Source organism: Neovison vison, chromosome 5, assembly GCF_020171115.1.
Source record: "Neovison vison isolate M4711 chromosome 5, ASM_NN_V1, whole genome shotgun sequence".
NCBI classification, from domain to species: Eukaryota; Metazoa; Chordata; class Mammalia; order Carnivora; family Mustelidae; genus Neogale; species Neogale vison.
This window is the reverse complement of record NC_058095.1, coordinates 2,264,432-2,281,281: the sequence shown is the minus strand read 5'-3', so window position 1 is coordinate 2,281,281 and position 16,850 is coordinate 2,264,432. Positions and strand designations below refer to the sequence as shown.

At 63.6% G+C, this 16,850-nt stretch overlaps 1 protein-coding gene across 1 annotated transcript; it reads left to right on the top strand.

Annotated features, from left to right (window-relative positions):
- The first annotated feature begins 90 nt into the window (after positions 1-90).
- Positions 91-15,964, top strand: SLC26A11 (solute carrier family 26 member 11). The gene is made up of 17 exons (XM_044247265.1): positions 91-152; positions 1,142-1,377; positions 1,900-2,092; positions 2,378-2,463; positions 4,684-4,763; positions 5,493-5,635; positions 6,719-6,894; positions 7,330-7,402; positions 8,878-8,928; positions 10,342-10,402; positions 11,255-11,310; positions 11,387-11,527; positions 12,755-12,882; positions 13,088-13,187; positions 13,598-13,731; positions 14,178-14,250; positions 15,143-15,964. The coding sequence occupies exons 2-17, from the start codon at positions 1,144-1,146 to the stop codon at positions 15,232-15,234; spliced, it is 1,821 nt and encodes a 606-aa protein (XP_044103200.1). The 5' UTR covers positions 91-152; positions 1,142-1,143; the 3' UTR covers positions 15,235-15,964.
- The last annotated feature ends 886 nt before the right edge of the window (positions 15,965-16,850 follow it).

Here is a 16,850-nt window from a genome sequence, read left to right as displayed (position 1 = left end):
CGCCCCCCAGGTGGTCACGCGCGCGCCAGGTCCCTCCCCGGGCGGTCACGTGCGCTGCGGGCTCCGCCCCCTCTCTCCTCCCTCCTCCTCCCTCTGCGGTTCTTGCGGACCCCGCTGCGGCGGCTCCCGGAGACCCCGAGCTGCGGCGCCGGGTGAGTCCGCGGCGGGCGGGGTGTGGGGCCCGGGCCCCGGGGCGGAGAAGGCGAGCTTCGGGGGACTGGCCGGGGTCGCCGGGGCGGCGCGGGGCCTGAGGGGGCGGGCTCCTCCTGCGGGACCCTTCCCCACTGCGTCCCCGCCGCGTCCCCGCTAGGTCCCCGCCGGTCCCCGCCGTCCTCGGCCTTGCCGGAGCGGTCAGGCGGCGCGGGGTCCCCCCCCGGAGACCGCGGGTCCGGGGAAAGCGTCTTCGTGGGTGGGAGGGGGCTGCGTCCAGCGCCGGGGCGGGGTGGGGGGCGCGGGGCGGTCTGGGGCCGGCTCCGGGCGCGGCTGTGGGTCGGGACCCGAGAGGCTGTGGCGCGTCCTGAATTCCCGGCCTCGGACGCTGTCCCCGCGCCCGCTCAGTCCCGGGGCGCTCCTGCGGGACGTGAAAGCCACAGGTGGGGGGTGGGGCGCGGCCTCAGGCTGGGAGACCCGCACCGCCCGCGCCGCAGCCCGCCGTGGAGGGTGGAGCCGGCCCTGCTGCGCGGGGCACGCCGGGGGCGCCCGGGGCTGCGGCAGCCCCCACCCCGCCGGGCAAGGGAGCCCCCGTGACCTGACGCTCCTCGCACTGCTCCGGGTTAAATCCGTGGCGAGGAGAAAGAGTTAAATTATCTCGGGGCGGGGGGGGTGGTGGAGACGGGGTCTAATTAGCGATTGCGCTTCTCCCGGAGAAATCATGTATCGCCTGGACAGCCGGCAGCCGCGGCTGGGGCAGGTGGGATTCAGGGGGAGCAGTGAGCAGGCGCCAGGGTGGGGGGCGACAGCTATTCTTACGGTCCCTTCGTGCCCAGGTGTGGGTGTCTTTCAGAGCAGCGAAAGGGCGTGTTTATTCCCTGTGGCTCAGACTCCTCGGGAGACGCCTGTGCCTCTCCCGGGGCCCCAGACCCCGCTCTGTTGCTACATCCCACCAAGCCCAGACCCTGACCGCTGGTCCTGTTGCCCCCAGGCATGCCCTCCTCTGTGAAGGCGTTGGGTCAGGCCCGGCCGTCGGGTGCCGGCATGGCCCCCCAGACCCGCTGCTGCTCCCGGGCAGCGGTGCAGAGGCGGCTGCCCATCCTGGCCTGGCTGCCCGACTACTCGCTGCGGTGGCTGAAGATGGACTTGGTCGCCGGCCTCTCGGTCGGACTCACCGTCGTTCCCCAGGCGCTGGCCTACGCGGAGGTGGCTGGACTCCCGCCCCAGGTGAGACCTCTCTGCCCCTGCCCCACCCCCACTGCAGCCGCTGCCCGGAAGCAGGTGGGAATGTATTCTCTCCGCTGCAGACAAGCGGCCGCCGGGACCCAGCGCCGTGGGGCCCCAGAAATCTCGGTGTACAGTCTGTAGCGTGGGATGGTCTTTGGGCAGGTGCGGGCTCCGTCACTGCTCTTGTCATAATTATAACTGAGCTGGTTCTGGGGTGTCCATCGGGGCCGGCAGGACGACTCACTGTGGTCTCATGAGCGCTTTCTTAGGCTCACAGACTGAGCAAGCGCCCTGGCCCTTGTGTCCCTGCTGACACCCAGCTGGGTGCAGGTAGCGAGAGGCCCCTGGTCGCTGCGGGTCCACACCGTGTTCACGGAGGGCGAGCGCTTTGCCCCGTGTGCACTGCTGTGCCCGCCTCGGGACGGCCCCCACAGACCCTGTGCTCAGACATCTCCCCCTGGGACACTGGGGGCCCCCTGTGTGCCACCTCGATGCTTAGTGCTGTCTCTCCACCCCCCCCAGTACGGCCTCTACTCTGCCTTCATGGGATGCTTCGTGTATTTCTTCTTGGGCACCTCCCGGGATGTGACGCTGGGCCCCACGGCCATCATGTCCCTTCTGGTCTCCTTCTACACTTTCCGCGAGCCCGCCTACGCTGTGCTGCTCGCCTTCCTGTCCGGCTGCATCCAGCTAGCCATGGGCTTCCTGCACTTGGGTGAGACTCTCAGGCCTTCCTGCCCGGGGCTATCCAGGCACCTGCCTCCTGGAGAGGCCTTGGCTTTCGGCCTTCCCTTCTTTACCTGCCCTGTGCCTGTGTGCCCAGGGCTTCAGACTCTAGCCTCCCTTCCCCACCGTCCAGAGGAGTCCAAACAGGGTGTGTGGCCCACCTGTCCCCAACCACACTTCCACCAAACCACCTCTCCCAGCCCACACCCACCCACGTCTGCTGGAACTGGGCAGAGCTGGGGCCACCAGCTCAGTATCCCCTCTTGGCCACCAGGCTTCCTGCTGGACTTCATCTCCTACCCCGTCATCAAAGGCTTCACCTCCGCTGCCACTGTCACCATCGGCTTCGGGCAGATCAAGGTAGGCACGCTGGTCGGCAGCCAGGCCCCTCCTGGGTCGCGGGACGGAGGCTGGCTTCCCTCTCTGTGGGCCAGTTGACGTGTTGCTCTTCCAAATCTCAGACCACAAGGTGCTCCCGTGGGTCTCCACGGATCCCGGCAGCCCTCGGGGGAGATGCTGCGTGCCGGTGGGACAGTACAACAGGTTATTGGGGTGACCGGCAATAGCCTTGCCCCTGTTGGGGTTTTGGGGCCAGTATGCTTGGTTTGCCTCACAGGGCGATTCCGTTCTGCTGCCTTCCCTACCCCCCCGGCCAGCACAGCCTCGGGCTGTCCACGTCCTGCCGACATGTTGACGATCAAGTTGGTCGTCCCGTGCTCCGGCTCCTTTAGCTGGATTTCATTTTGATGTTTTTCTCTCCATTCTGTTCGGTATCTTTCCTTTAAGTTTTTATTTATTTGCAAGAGCGAGCAAGTACAAGCGGAGGGAGGGGGGTAGAGGGAGAGGGAGAAGCAGACTCCCTGCCGGGCGTGGAGCTTGACGCCGGACTCGATCCCAGGACCCTGAGACCGCGACCGGAGCCGAAGTCAGATGCTTCATGACTCAGCCAGCCAGGTGCCCTCTTACAGGTGGTGTTAGAAACAGAAACGTAAGGAGAGTTGGCATCTGGGAAATACCGAACGGGGGAGCGCCTGGGTGGCTCAGTTGGTGAAGCGTCCGACTCCTGATTGCAGCTCAGTTTGTGATCTCAGGGTCCTGGGATTGAGCCGCATCGGGCTCCGTGCTCAGCACGGAGTCGAGTCTTCTTGGGGTTCTCTCTCTGTCTCCCTCTGCCCCTCCCTCTACTCGCACTTTCTCTCTGTCACTCTCTCTCTCTGAATAAATAGGTAAAACCTTTAAGAAGAATTTGTAAGAAGTCCTGGAACTAGTTATCACTAGTGACTGGTTTTTTTTTTTTTCCACCGGGGGTTGAGGTCTTAAAGCACAGGGATGGTTTTGCTTTGCAGCTGGCCAGCCCTGTGCTCTGTGCAGAAGTAGGTGAGTGCGCAGGGGGCCGTGCAGAGCGGAGTGGAGCCAGGTGTGCAGGCGAAGGCCTGCCCCGTCTCAGGACCCGCTGTCAGCACTCACATGCCTCGCGTGGTCAGGGCTGGCCCCGCACAGCCTCCCTGGCGAGCCAGAGGAAAGGAGCGGACCTTCTCTGTGCTCCTGTGATGCCGGATGCTGGGTTAGACCCTCCCTTGCCTTGGGTTGTCCTGACGCCCCTGCGAGGCAGGCCCATCATTACCTACGCAGAGAAAGGAGGGAAGCCCTTAGGTGCGGCGGACGTGTGCGTGTGGCGTGTGCACGTGTGTTAGGGTGAGCCTGGCAGGTGCTGCTTAATGGGATCATCTTTTTTCTGAAACAGTGTCCTTTTTAGTATCAGGAATGTTCTTTTGTGCAGTTAGAACATGTAGAAGCTTCTTTACGTACCGGTGGTCGGCAGCGCTAGGTCTCCTAAGTCTTTAACACCTTGACTAAGTCACAACAGCCATCTGACAGCCTTGGGCCAGGGTGGGGGTCAGGAGTCAGGGGTTCTCCTGACCTGCCCTGGCAGGAGCTCCCTGGGTCCCAGAATCTAGTGTTTCCACCCTGGAGTCTGTCCCCGTTCAGGCTGTGTGCATGGGTTTTGGGATTTTGGAATCTGACACTGTGGGGGTCTGGGCCTCAACCATCCCGCTACCACTCCACACCCATTCTCAAGTGGGATAAAGAATTAAAACACAGAGGAGAGCCCCTTCTCCCCTCCAAGGACCCTGCCCGCTTGTGTCCCCTCACCTGGAGGCCCTCAGAGCCCCTGGTGGTTCTGCCCAAAGCTTCACCTGATTTTCCCTCTAGGGGAGCAGTACCCGGCAGGTGGGCCTCAGACCAGTGGCAAGGGGGTGCGGGGCGTGGCAAGGGTAGTGGGGCCCCTGGGGCAGGCACGGTGACCTGGACTCTGGACCAGGACAGGGATGTGCTGGTCTCTCCCTTTGAGAGGACTTAGGCTGATTTTTTCACAAGGGAGAATTCACCAAGAAGTGTCGTTGACCGTGAATGTGAAATGCCTTTTCGTTGGAGGATAATTCTGATCTCCTGCCCCTGGGAGCTTTAGGGCATGGGCAGATGGTACCCGGGGAGCCTTGGGTTGTGTCCTGGAAGGGGGCTGAGATGTGCTGAGATGCTGCAGGGGAAGGTTGTCTCACTCCGTCTGTGTTTGGACAGAACCTCCTGGGACTGCAGGATATCCCGAGGCAGTTTTTCCTGCAAGTGTATCAGACGTTCCGCAAGGTCGGAGAGATCAGGTACCTGCCGGCCGTGCGGTCCCTCGCTTCCCTCCGGAGCCCTCTCCCAGGCCCCACCCCGTTCCCCTACCAGCTGGCATGGATTCCAGTCCCCTGGGGCCCAGCCGCCCAGACTGGATCCCAGAGCAGCACCGGCAGGCGTGGAGGAGCGGGTTAGAAACGTAGTCTCAACCGCTGGCAGCCCTGCTGCATCAGTCAGGGCTCGACAGGGCCCCAGGGAGTGGGGGCGCACACCCGAGGTTCGGAAGCTCTGACGGGGTCAGGAGCCAGTCCGCGGGGCCCCTGCACGCAGCCTTTCCTCCACTTCTGATCGGCTGCAAGGCTTCCCGGGGCTGAATCTAGCTGAACCCGGGGCTCCCTGGCCCAGGAAATGCAGACGAGGTCCTCCTAGCTGTGGGGCGGGGTGGGGCAGGGGAATCGAGACTGACAGGCCAGAGAGCCGAGCTGTGAAACATGAACCTTCCAGAACAGACACAGCACCTGTGGCCACAGGGCTACGTGGCTGTTAATACGAGCTTCTAGTCCTACCACCGTCGCGTTCGGGGCCTGGACTCCCAGGCCCCATGTCACTGAGTGTTGAGTAAAGCTGTGATGTAGAACGGGGGTACATGTGGCTTAGGAAAGAGCGAGGAGAGCCATCGGGAGAGAAGGTCTTCTGGCAGAAGGGGCGATGGAGGGCGGAGGTGTTTGCCCGGGGCCGGCCAGGGTGTGACCTGTGTCCGTCCGCAGGGTTGGGGATGCCGTGCTGGGGCTGGTGTGCGTGCTCCTGCTGCTGGTGCTGAAGCTGATGCGGGACCACGTGCCCCCCGTGCACCCCGAGATGCCCCCGGGCGTGCGGCTCAGCCACGGGCTGGTTTGGACGGCCACCACAGGTGAGCGGGCTTCTGGCCGCGGCTGTCCTGCACAACGGGGCCTCACCCGCCAGGTTCTGCTGTCCTTGGTCTGGGTGTGACCCAGGCACCGGGGTACTGAAGCTTGCCAGCGGGCTCCTAGCCACAGCCCGGGTGGAGAGCGACGTCCAGTATGCTCAAGCACGGCCGATCTCGACTCCCAGGGACCATTGGCCGTGTCCGGAGGCATTTCTGGTTGAGACTCCTGGATGGGGCTGTCGCAGGCACCTGGTGGGGGAGGCCAGGGAGGCCAGCAGATGCCTGTGGGGCACGGCCTGCCTTGGCGAAGGATGAGCTGGTTCAGAACATCCCGGTGTGAGGCCGGGGAGCCCTGGCTGGTCCCTGATGGAGAAAACACACAGACCACATGGGGCGGGGTTGAGCCGTGTGGGGCTGAGCCTGGGTTTCCATCCTGGAAGGTTGTAAGCTGCTGAAGCTGTTGTCCCAACAACGACGTCAGTGATGAGGCTGTGATGTAGCCTTTGAGAGCTCGCTGGGTAATGGGGTCTGATTCTGGGGAGAGGTATATCCCCCCCATTTAAGAAGTCAGCACGGGGGCACCTGGGTGGCTCGGTCGGTTAAGCCTCCAACTCTTGGTTTTGGTTCAGGTCCTGTTCTCAGGGTGGTGGGATCGAGCCCCGCGTCAGGCCCCGCGCTCCGTGGGAGTCTCTCGCTCCCTCCTTCCACCTCCGCGCCCCTCACCCCCACATCCCCAGCTCGGTCATGCGCACACGCTCTGGCCTCTCTCTCAAATAAATAAAATCTTCAAAAAAATAAAAAGGCAAACAGCCAGCACCACGGGGGCGGGAGCCGAGAGGTGGGACCCGGGGTGACCCGTCGATGACACGGGTAGCCGTGTGTGTCGCCGTGGACCTGTTCATCCTCTTGCATTTGCCAGGCCATCCCCTGTCCCTGCCTGCCCCTCGGTCGCTGGTGTGTGTGGCATTTCCTGGCTGGAGTGTCGGGGGTGGTGGCTGGGGACGGGTGTCTTGCTTCCTTGCGTGTATTTACTGCCCCGTCGCCCAGAGGAGCCAGGTTTCACCGGCAGGTCCCCTTCTGTCCTAGCCCGCAACGCGCTGGTGGTCTCCTTTGCCGCCCTGGTCGCGTACTCCTTTGAGGTGACCGGATACCAGCCTTTCATTCTAACGGGGCAGACTGCCGAGGGGCTCCCTCCCGTCCGGATTCCGCCCTTCTCTGTGACCACGGCCAACGGGACAGTTTCCTTCACCGAGATGGTGCAGGTGGGTGGAGATGGGGAGCCAGGCCTGCTGGGTGGAGCTGCGGTGGTCTCCCGGGCCTGGGTCTGCACCCCTGAGGCCTCTGCCTTGTAACGAGGAGCTCCAAGCCTAGCTGGGACTGCTGAGTCCCTGGGGTGGGGCACCTCTGGGTGCAGTGACAGGCATGAAAGTGTCCTGACTGGGCAGGACCTCAAGGGACGCCACGTTTGGTGTTCTGGCCCGAGCCCAGGGTGCTCCTCGCGCTGTGGGCCCGGCAGAGCAGGGATGTGGTCGGTGCTCTGCTTTGCGTCCGGCCCGGAGGGTGAGCTCCCAGCCCTGTAGCTGAAGCTCGGCCTCTGGTCAGATGTGATGAGCCTGTGCTGGCCTTGGCGGGTCACTGCCTGGCCGGCCCCTCCTCACCTTCCCCGGAGGCTCAGCTGCTGTCCCCTCTCCCCTCAGGACATGGGGGCTGGGCTGGCCGTGGTGCCCCTCATGGGTCTCCTGGAGAGCATTGCGGTGGCCAAGTCCTTCGGTAAGCTGCCCGCCGTCCCGGCCCCCCGGTGGTGTCCCGGCCTTGCTGGCCTGCCCTCTTGCTTGCTTTTATCCGCTTTGGCTTTTAACAGCTTGAGTTTTTAATCGAAGGAGCGCGTGCTCGTGTATTTAACAGTGTAGTAGACGTGCGTGTATGACGAACACCGCCGTCCGGCAGTGGCTGGTAACGTGTGTGATGGCGGTTCTGCTGCTGCCCGGGAGGAGAAGGGCCTGTGTCTCGCCGGCGCCTGTCCTGTGGCGTCAGCGTGTCCCCCACCTGTCCCCGCCGGCAGTGTCCCAGCGGATGGCGGGGCCGGAACGGTCTCATCTCGGGACAGACGCCACAGCCTCCACCCACTGGACACGGGGGGTTAAATAGCTTCGTGGGTCGTGGTAAAACGTAGTAGCTCAGGAAGGGATGAGGTTTAAGTTTTTCTGTATTTTTTACATGACCTATGTCTTTGAAAGTTTTCGCCTAATAGACGGTAAGGGCTGTGTCTAACAGGTTCCCCAAATTCCTAAAAACCTAGCGGTGTGCTCTTCCCAGCGGGCGGAGCACGCCTGAGCCCTCCTCGCCCCTAGGGTGCCGGGACGCATTAATCTGCCTAAATGCCCACTGACTCGCAGACCTCGGATTTCTCTGGAGCCTGCTCGTCCCTGCGTGGCGCCTCCCTCCGGTCTGTGGGGCCTCCGGCTTCATGCTGTGCACGTGGATGACTCGTTCCTTTGCTGCTGTGACGGTCACGTGCCCGTGGTCCTGGGCTGTGGGTCAGTTCTGAAGATGAACCCAGTGAACGGCACGTACGTGGCTGCAGCCCTGTAGACCGGGTCTGCCTGTGCCCGCGGCTCGAGTCTCCCGTCCTCCTGGAGACGCGTGCCTGGTGGGCGTTCGCGGGCTTGTCACCACTAGCCCCCAGCGGCCGCCCCCTGACCCGCCGCGCGGGCCGATCAGATCTGCCTTGTGCGGTTTCTGTTTTTCCAATGATTTTCCCCGGGGTGGGTGGCTTCGGGGCCCTCTGGATTCTGCACCTCACAGCGTTTATGCCGCTTGGGACTTTGAAGCTGTTTTCTTCTGAAGTCACCGAACGTCGTGTCCCACCGTGGAAGCTGCTTGTTCTCCGAAACCGGGGCTGGAGACCCACAGCCCGCGGCCCAAGGGCGGTTTTTATGTTTTTAAACATTTGAAAGAGTTTCCGAAGATTAGGATTTTGTGACATACGAGAAGCGCGTGAATTGGTGTCTCCGTGTTTACAGAAGGTGCTGTCCCTGGAACATGGTCTTGCTCACGCGTTCACGGGTCCCCATCCGGCTTCCGGCTACGATAGGCGCCGAGTTGTCGGGACAGAGAGTGGCCCGTGACGCCTACAGCGTTCCCAGCCTTGCCCTTTCCCGGAACGTGAGGGCTTCATTCCATGAATGTTTTCTCAGCGGTGACATGTGTCTAGTGACAACGTTTTTATTGTCCTTTGTCTGTAGCTTCTCAAGGTGGTTACCGCGTCGACTCCAACCAGGAGCTGCTGGCCATCGGTAAGCGCCCCGCGGCGGCTCTCTGAGGTCCAGTGTGCGTCTCTGTGTCTGCCTGAGCCGCGCAGGTCCCGGGGGTTGTAGCGGTGAGGTCCAAGGAGCAGAGCTGGCCCCAAGTTGGGCCCTTTAAAAGGCTCGTGTTGATTCACCCGTAAACGATCGCTGGGAGCAGGCAGGTCACCTGTGGTGTCCCTGCTGGTCGCAGCTTGTCCAGCGCTGACTCTGTGCCCAGCCCCGAGGGCTGTAGCCTTGTTCTGTCAAGGAACGCTCAGAATGTCCCCCCTGGGGTCAGATCGCTGAGGAACGTGGCCAGGTGGGACTTGCTGGACTTGATTGCCCAGGCCCCCCGCCCCAGGGCCTCCCTCCAGGCCGGCAGGCAGCTCCATGAAGACTCGGGGAGACCCCAGCGTGGACAGTCTGTGCGTGGCATCCCGGTGTTGTCTGCATGAATCCAGCCTCTCTGGTGATTCATTGTGAGGGTGTGACGTGCGTGTTCATTTCTGCTGTCGTGACTGTGTTTGATTTTGTGGGCACCAGGCCTCTCTGCCTTTCCTTCCTGCTCCTGGTGAGGTGGGCGCGGTTCAGAGCGGGCAGAGGCACCAGGTGCCTTCCCGGCAGAGTCCACGGGAACCTGCCCCGTCCCCCCCATCCCCCGCCCCACCCCGGCCCCTCCCTCACGGCAGCAGTTTGGACCGGAGCTGCTGGGTTTCCCGACAGCAGAGGGCATGGAGCCCCAGGATGGGTCACAGGAGCTTTGGGGGCACTTGTCTCTGAGCCCCTGCTGGCGTGCGTCACCTCAGTGGCTGGCAAGGTGCGGTTGGCCAGGACTGGCTTGCTCCCTGCGACCCCCCGTGGTCTTTGTGAAGGTGCCAGGCTGAGCCACATGCCGGTGGGGCTGTCTGCGCTGAATGTGGGCTAATTCTCTCCGTTCCTGGGGCCCAGCCAGGTTCTGTCAGGTGGGGGTGGGTCAGTGTCACAGGGGCGGACCCCTTGTTAACCATGACCTTCTGCCCCAGCTGGTCATCTCAGGAGAAGAGTATGGCCTGGAGGCACTGGTGGGGTGCGGCGGGTGGGCAGCCAGCCTCTGGGCAGCCGTAAGGGTGCTCGGCCCCTCCTGGGGAGGGGGGCTCCTCCCGGTTACACGTGGGGAAAGGTGTTCAGCTTACCGGGCAGGGCTGCGGCCGAAGTTACGTTAAAGGGAGGGTCCGTGAATTTGGCAAAGATCATGGTTTGTTTTCCCTTCCCCGAGACAGACACACAGACACAGATGTAGGACCCCAGGGTGACTTCTCTGGCCTTCTGTCTTCTGTTTTCTCTCTGGTTTGGGGCCTCCTTTTCTCTACCACCTCCCCCCCCAAATCTATTTTAAACCCTTCCCTCTTCTGGATAAACCTCTTCCTTCCGCTTTCTTCCCAGGCCTGACCAACGTGCTGGGCTCCCTCGTCTCTTCCTACCCGGTCACCGGCAGCTTTGGACGGTGAGTGACTGTGTCCTTCCTTCTCTGTGCTTCAGGGGCGGGGGGGAGTCCCAGCCCAGGCCCGAGGGTCCGTGTCTACCTCAAAGAGCCTGCCCGGTCCTTGACCACAGCTCGATCCCACTTTGTTGTCCTTTGGGCCTGAGGTCAGCCCGCCAGCAGCCGTGTCTCTAGATCAGCGGCACCCGTGGGAGGCAGGAGGGGGTCTCGCTCTGCCATCCTTCCTGATCTCACGTGGTTTTCTCTGATGGCCTTGTGGTTTACTCCTAAAATGTTCCCAGCCCGTGGCCGTGCTCCATGTGTCCTGGCGGGTGCCTTCCTAAATAAAGGAAGTGGGGTCAGGAACCACCGCCCTCTGCCTGCAGAAGCGGGGGAGGGTCACGCACCATCGTCCACAATCGCAGTACCACTGATGGTCCCTCGCGAGGCAGAGGATGACGTGGGGCCGAGAGGGGGTGGACGCCTCAGCCTGCAGGGCCCAGATCCCTGGAACCACTGGCCCCATCCTGTCTGAGTACCAGGCCCCCCGACACCCCCACAGCCCTGCATCCCAGGGGCCCCAGGGCATCTTCAGTGTCCCCCTTGCAAACAGGCATCATGGCGGGGCCCACGTCAGAGTTACCAGAGGTTATGTGGGGAGTGTGTACAGCAGGGCCGGGGGCCACTTTGTGGGATAAAAGCTCTGTTCCCTTGTCAGAGAACTTTTCACCTGCTCCTGCTGCGCGAGCAAGCGCCGAGGCCAGTACCAGTGTCCGCGGGGCCGCGACGTCCCCTGGCGGGCGCTCCTGTCCCAAGAGACCGGTCTCCTGCTCTTCCGGGCTCCTACAGCCACTAACGGCCTCTGTTGCCTTCCAGGACGGCTGTGAATGCCCAGTCGGGGGTGTGCACCCCGGCAGGGGGCCTGGTGACAGGTGAGCACCCCCCCTTGTGCCCGGACTGCGTGCGGGGGGCGGGGCTGGAGGTCACGGGCACCCCGTGTCCCCACAGGCGTCCTGGTGCTGCTGTCGCTGGACTACCTGACCTCGGTGTTCTGCTACATCCCCAAGTCCGCGCTGGCGGCCGTCATCATCACGGCTGTGGCCCCCCTGTTCGACACCAGGGTCTTCGGGACGCTGTGGCGCGTGAAGAGTACGTGGGCCCTCGTCTGCCTCGCACGCACACACGTGTCCCGGGTTCTTCTCCCACGGCCTTCAGGTGGTCGGGCTGGAGCCGGTCGGGCTGGAGCTGGGCGTGCTTTGTCCTGGGAGGTGGTCCCGCTGCCGGCCGTGGGTCAGGGCGTCCTTCAGCCCCTCAGGCCACCAGGAGCCCCAGACCAGCTCCATGAGGTGCTGAGCGAGTCTGCAACTAATAGGGTACCCGCTGCTCCCCCTCCTCCCGTACCCCTCCACCCCTCCCTCCTCCCCCAAACCTCCTCCCCTCCCCGCCTCTCCTGCACCCCTCCCTGCCTCCTCTCTCCCTCCTCCTCGCTGTCCTCCCTTCCCCACTTCCCCTTCTCCCTCATCCCTCCTCTCCCCCTCCTCTGCCTCCCGCACCCCTCCCTGTCCTTCTCCACTCTCCTCTCTCTCCTCTCCTGCCGTTCCTTTCCCAGCCCCAAGCCCGGTCCAGCGGGGGGACAACGGGAGACTTCCAGGGTGACCAGCCTGTCCCGACAGAGCAGTCCCAGCTCCCGGGCCAGTCACAGTGGTCGGGACCCTCCGCGCCTGTAGGGCCTTCCCCGGAACAAGTGTCTGTTCTGGGGGAGGGATGGGGCTCGTGGGCTTCTCTGCCGCCGGCCCCCCGGAGTCACCAGGTGAGGGAAGTGGTGGTTCTAGGTGGTTCTCAGCCCACACGTGCCTGTTCTTCCCTGAGCCACCGCCCCGTCCCTGGGACAGCCCCGAGACGGGCACTGCTGTGCCTCCGTGGGCGCCTGGGTGGCCTCAGCAGCTGATGCTTCCTGCCCGCACGAGGCCCTGGGAGGAGGGGGGCCTCGTCTGAGTGACGCACGTCAAGGTCAAGTCCTGGGTGAACCCCCAAGTACCCCCCCCAAGCCTTTTGCAACAGGATACCTTGTCTTGCGGCTCAGAGAAGTCACTGGTTGCCCAGGGTCAGCCACGTGACCTCTGGGAGGTCGCAAGGCCTCCCTGGCCCCCAGCGTCCTGGGCCTGGCCCCGTCCCCAAGCCCTGTCGTCAGGCCCCTGACAAATGTGCTCTGTGGATGGTCTCCCGGAGGGCAGGGGCTTGGGCCAGGCCCTCAGGTCTCGGCCCCTCCACCAGGCTGGGAGGGGTGGGGCTGACAGGCCTCTGAGCCCGCGTGGCCTGTGAGTGGTGTCAGGGGGTCCCCCGGGGGCTTCAGCCAGCCGGACGGCTCTCTTCCAGGGCTGGACTTGCTGCCCCTCTGTGTGACATTCCTGTTCTGCTTCTGGGAGGTCCAGTACGGCATCTTGGCTGGGACCCTGGTGTCTGTGCTGATCCTGCTGCGCTCCGTGGCCAGACCCAAGATGCAGGTACCAGCCCACCCGTTCTCCCCACGAGAGGGATCTGTGGCCTCAGCGGCCTGGGTGAAGGTGCCGATCTCCTCATGCTCCAGCTTGTGTGCCCTGTGCTCCCCCACTCCCAGGGGCATGGGTTGGGGGCTCCTGCCTGGTCGGGCCGCCCTAGCCCAGCTGCCAGCTTGGATGTGCCTCCCCTCGCTCTGTCTCCTGTCCCCAGGTGTCAGAGGGCCCGGTGCTGGTCCTGCAGCTGGCCAGCGGCCTGCAGTTCCCCGCAGTGGAGGCCCTCCGGGAGGCGATCATCACCCAGGCCCTGGAAGGTACGCGGGCAGAGTGGGGAGGGTGCGTTCGTGCCCTGCTGCCGCCACTGTCTCCACATCCCAGTCTGCTGCCACAGGACTCGAGCCTTGTCTCAGCTCTGGGGCGAGCCCCCTGCTCCTGCATCTGGGAGGCTCCCTCAGGGCAGCGCCGAGCCAGTGCTTGCCGTCTCGGTTCCTAAAGACCCAGCCTTTCGTCCAGGGCATTGGGATTTAGGGGAGAAAAGGGACCTGTTTGTTCCCAAGGGGAATCACTGTGGTCTCCAGACAGCTGTTGTCTGGGGTCCTGCCAGCCCTGCCTGCCCGCTCTCCGCTGGGGACGGAGCCCCCTGTGGCCTCGCCGTGCCCCCGGCCCGGGCCAGGGCCTCCCACAGCTGCCCCGCCCCGCGTGACCGGCGGCCCCGTCTCCGCAGTGTCGCCCCCGCGCTCTGCCGTCCTGGAGTGCTCGCACGTCTGCGGCATCGACTCCACCGTGGTGCTGGGGCTCGAGGAGCTGCTGCAGGACTTCCACAGGCGCGGCGTCACCCTTGCCCTGGTCGGCCTGCAGGTGGGCGGCGTCCGCGGCGCTGGCCGGGCTTCTGTCCCGCCCCACGCCTGCCCGTGAGGGCCGTGTGGTTGCCATCCCTGCGCCGGGGCCCCGAGCAGCTACCCGAGGTCCCGTGTCCCACCTGCCTGCGGTCCTGCGGCGAGGTCGCTGGGCCCGCTGGCTCCAGAGCTCACTCCCGAGTGTCACCTTCTCTGTTGGGTTTGCAGAGCTGGTGTCCGTGGTTTCCCTGAGTGAGAATGTAAATAGCCTCCCACTTCTAGCGCGGCCGAAAGCCAGTTTCTCCTCTCCGTTCTCCGGCGCGGAGGTGAAGTTGTGTCTGCTGGGAGGCTAGGCGAGGCTGTGACACGCGGTGGTGCTGGGCCTGGGGGCCGGCCCATCTGTGCCTGCGGGCAGCAGCGGCCCTGCCCCCCCACCCCGCCTGGAGTTAGAGTTTCTCTGCCCCGCAGGTTCCTGTCCTCCGTGTCCTGCTGTCCGCTGACCTGAAGGGTGTCCAGTACTTCTCCACCCTGGAAGAGGCAGGTGGGTGTCGGCAGAGTCTCTGGAGAGAGAGCCACGGACGTGGCCCACCGCCCGCGGGATCGGGAGCAGGACCGCAGGACAGAGACTGCTCCGGAGGGTGGGGCGGCCCAGTGTGAGCGTGGGGGCAGGGGCATCGTGCGCGAAGCGGAAGGCAGGCTCCCCTGTTCTGGGAGGTATCTCGGGGGTGTTTTAATGACACGTGGCATGTACCCTGTGGACACACGCACCTCGTGTGCGGCTCGAGGCCTGACCCGTGGGTACAGCCAGGTGTGCACTGATGAGATGTGGACCATTTCCATCGTTCCGGAAAGTGCCGTCAGTCCATCCTCGTGACCCCCACTGGGGGCAGCCACTGTTCCGGTTCCCTCCCCCCGGGTCAGCTCTGCCTGTTCTAGAACCTCACATAACTGGAATTGAAGGACTTGGTCTGTGTCTGATTTCTGGGGCTTAACGGGGTGTCGTTGCTGGGAGCAGCTTAGGCGCTGACCCACAGGAGACGGGAGATGTGGCCTGACCGTGCCAGGGGACCACTTGGCATCTGGGCGTGGACAGTGATGAGGCGCTGCCAAGGACTTAGGCGGAAGCTGCCTGGGCTGGGAGTGCCTGCCAGGGGCACCCAACTCCGTGACCCAGGACTCGGCTGCCTGGGCTGGGAGTGCCTGCCAGGGGCACCCAACTCCGTGACCCAGGACTCGGCTGCCTGGGCTGGGAGTGCCTGCCAGGGGCACCCAACTCCGTGACCCAGGACTCGGCTGCCTGGGCTGGGAGTGCCTGCCAGGGGCACCCAACTCCGTGACCCAGGACTCGGAAGTGCCACCTTCATCCCGTCCTGGGACGTGGCCCTTCCTCACTTTGGTCCCTTTTGAGCTTGGGAACCTTGTATTTTCTGCAGAGAAGAGCCTGCTGCAAGAGCCAGGGACCCAGCCGTACAACGTTGGCGAGGACTCCGTTCCGGAGCACAAGGTCGCCCTGCTGAAGGCCTGAGGGGGAGCTGGTGCCCATCTGATGCCTGGGGAGTCTCGCAGAAGGTTCTGGGTGCTGTGATGCCAGATGCCGCCCTATGAACGCCTCGGTCCGGGCTCTGCACAGGTGACCCCCGGGGGAGGAGGGAGCCACGCATTGGGATGCATGGTGGGACTCGCGCGCTTCATCCGGGGTGACTGGAAAGTCGTCTCTCTCTGCTCCTGGGCGTCAACCTTTTCCTGAAAGACAGTTTGCAAAGAGCCTTCTGGAATGACTGACCCAGTGAAGCGGGGCAGGATTTCCACCTGGTTGGGGGGCCGGGTCTTCACACCCCAGCCCCTTCCCAGTTCCGGGGCGGCGGGGTCGGGCAGCTCCGAGGCGGGTTCCAGTCTGGGTGGTGGCATCTGCGCTGTTCTGGGGAAGGAAACCGAGATGTGCCGAATGACTGAACGTGTCTGTGAAAAGGAATTTTGTTGTCGGTGTTTTTTAAATTAAAAAAGCAAGAGCTTTGTTGTTTTTGTTAAAACCGTAAATGCTTATTGTAAAATGTACTGGAAACCACCCCCCTGTCCACTTTGGTGGTCGCCCAGGCCCGTCCCCGCGGTGCGCGTGCTCATCCGTGTCAGCGCGCGGGCGTGTGCTCCCAGCCGCGTGTGGACGGGGTCATGGCGTACACGGTGCTCTGTGACCAGTTCCGCGCAGTCCTCTCTGTGAATTACTCCTTGTGATAATAAATAGAGAATACGTGGTCCGTAGCATCTCCGATGTGCTTTATTCCGTGTCTGTGTCATAACGGGTGCCCCGAGCCTCGGCGCGTGAGCTTCTCTCCCCCGGCGGGTACGGACACCTGCCCCCGCCGTCCCAGCCAAGGAAGGTCGGGCCCCTGGGGCTTCGAGAAAGAACTCGCCATGCAGGCGGGTGCCACGGAGTTCCCCGACGTTCCTGGCAGGACGTGTTCTGGCCCCTGACCCACCCCCACCCCTGAATCTGGATTTCCTGACCTCGAGCAGCCCCTCTGTGCAAACGAGCGTGTCCTGGAGCCCTGCGCTCTGGGCCACCTCTCCCCAGGGCCCCGTGGAGCAGCCGTCCCATGGTTCGTGGCCCCCACGCCAAGCGCGCCCCTTCCTGGACTGAGAGACCACCCCGGTGGCAGAGCGGGCAGATCCGGGCGCCTTGGCAGGCCCTGCCCTCTGGGGTCTGCCCCCAGAGCCGCGGCTGTGAGCGGACCTGAGGATGGTTAGCACAGCCTCGGCGGTTTCGGCAAGTGAAAGCCAGCAGAGTGTCCCCTTGGCCGCAGGGCCGCGTGGCAGGTGAGGGAACCCAGCGGAGCCGTGCGTCTGCTCGCTGCCGCTTTTGAGGAAAGAGAGAGGGTTGCGGAGCGATGTCCTGAGGACGCGTCTGTGTGACTGACGCGGCAATGTCTGTCCAAGCTTAAGGAAAGTCCTGGAAAGATGTACATCCTCCCGGCACGAGGAGTCATGCTGCCGTTACACGACTTCCGTCCATTTGGACTGTCCACGTGTGGGTTAGTCTCTCAACGATGCCTTCGTATATAGGTAAAAGTTAGTTACGGCTTAAAATTAATTTATATTGAATATATATTAATATAATGTAATAATTACACATTTGTTAAGTTT

Coding starts and splice junctions, on each gene's coding strand:
- SLC26A11 (XM_044247265.1), top strand. CDS start 1,144: ATGCCCTCCTCTGTGAAGGCGTTGGGTCAGGCCCGGCCGTCGGGTGCC. Junction 13,188..13,597: donor CATCACCCAGGCCCTGGAAG/GTACGCGGGCAG, acceptor CCGTCTCCGCAG/TGTCGCCCCCGCGCTCTGCC. Junction 14,251..15,142: donor CTCCACCCTGGAAGAGGCAG/GTGGGTGTCGGC, acceptor TATTTTCTGCAG/AGAAGAGCCTGCTGCAAGAG.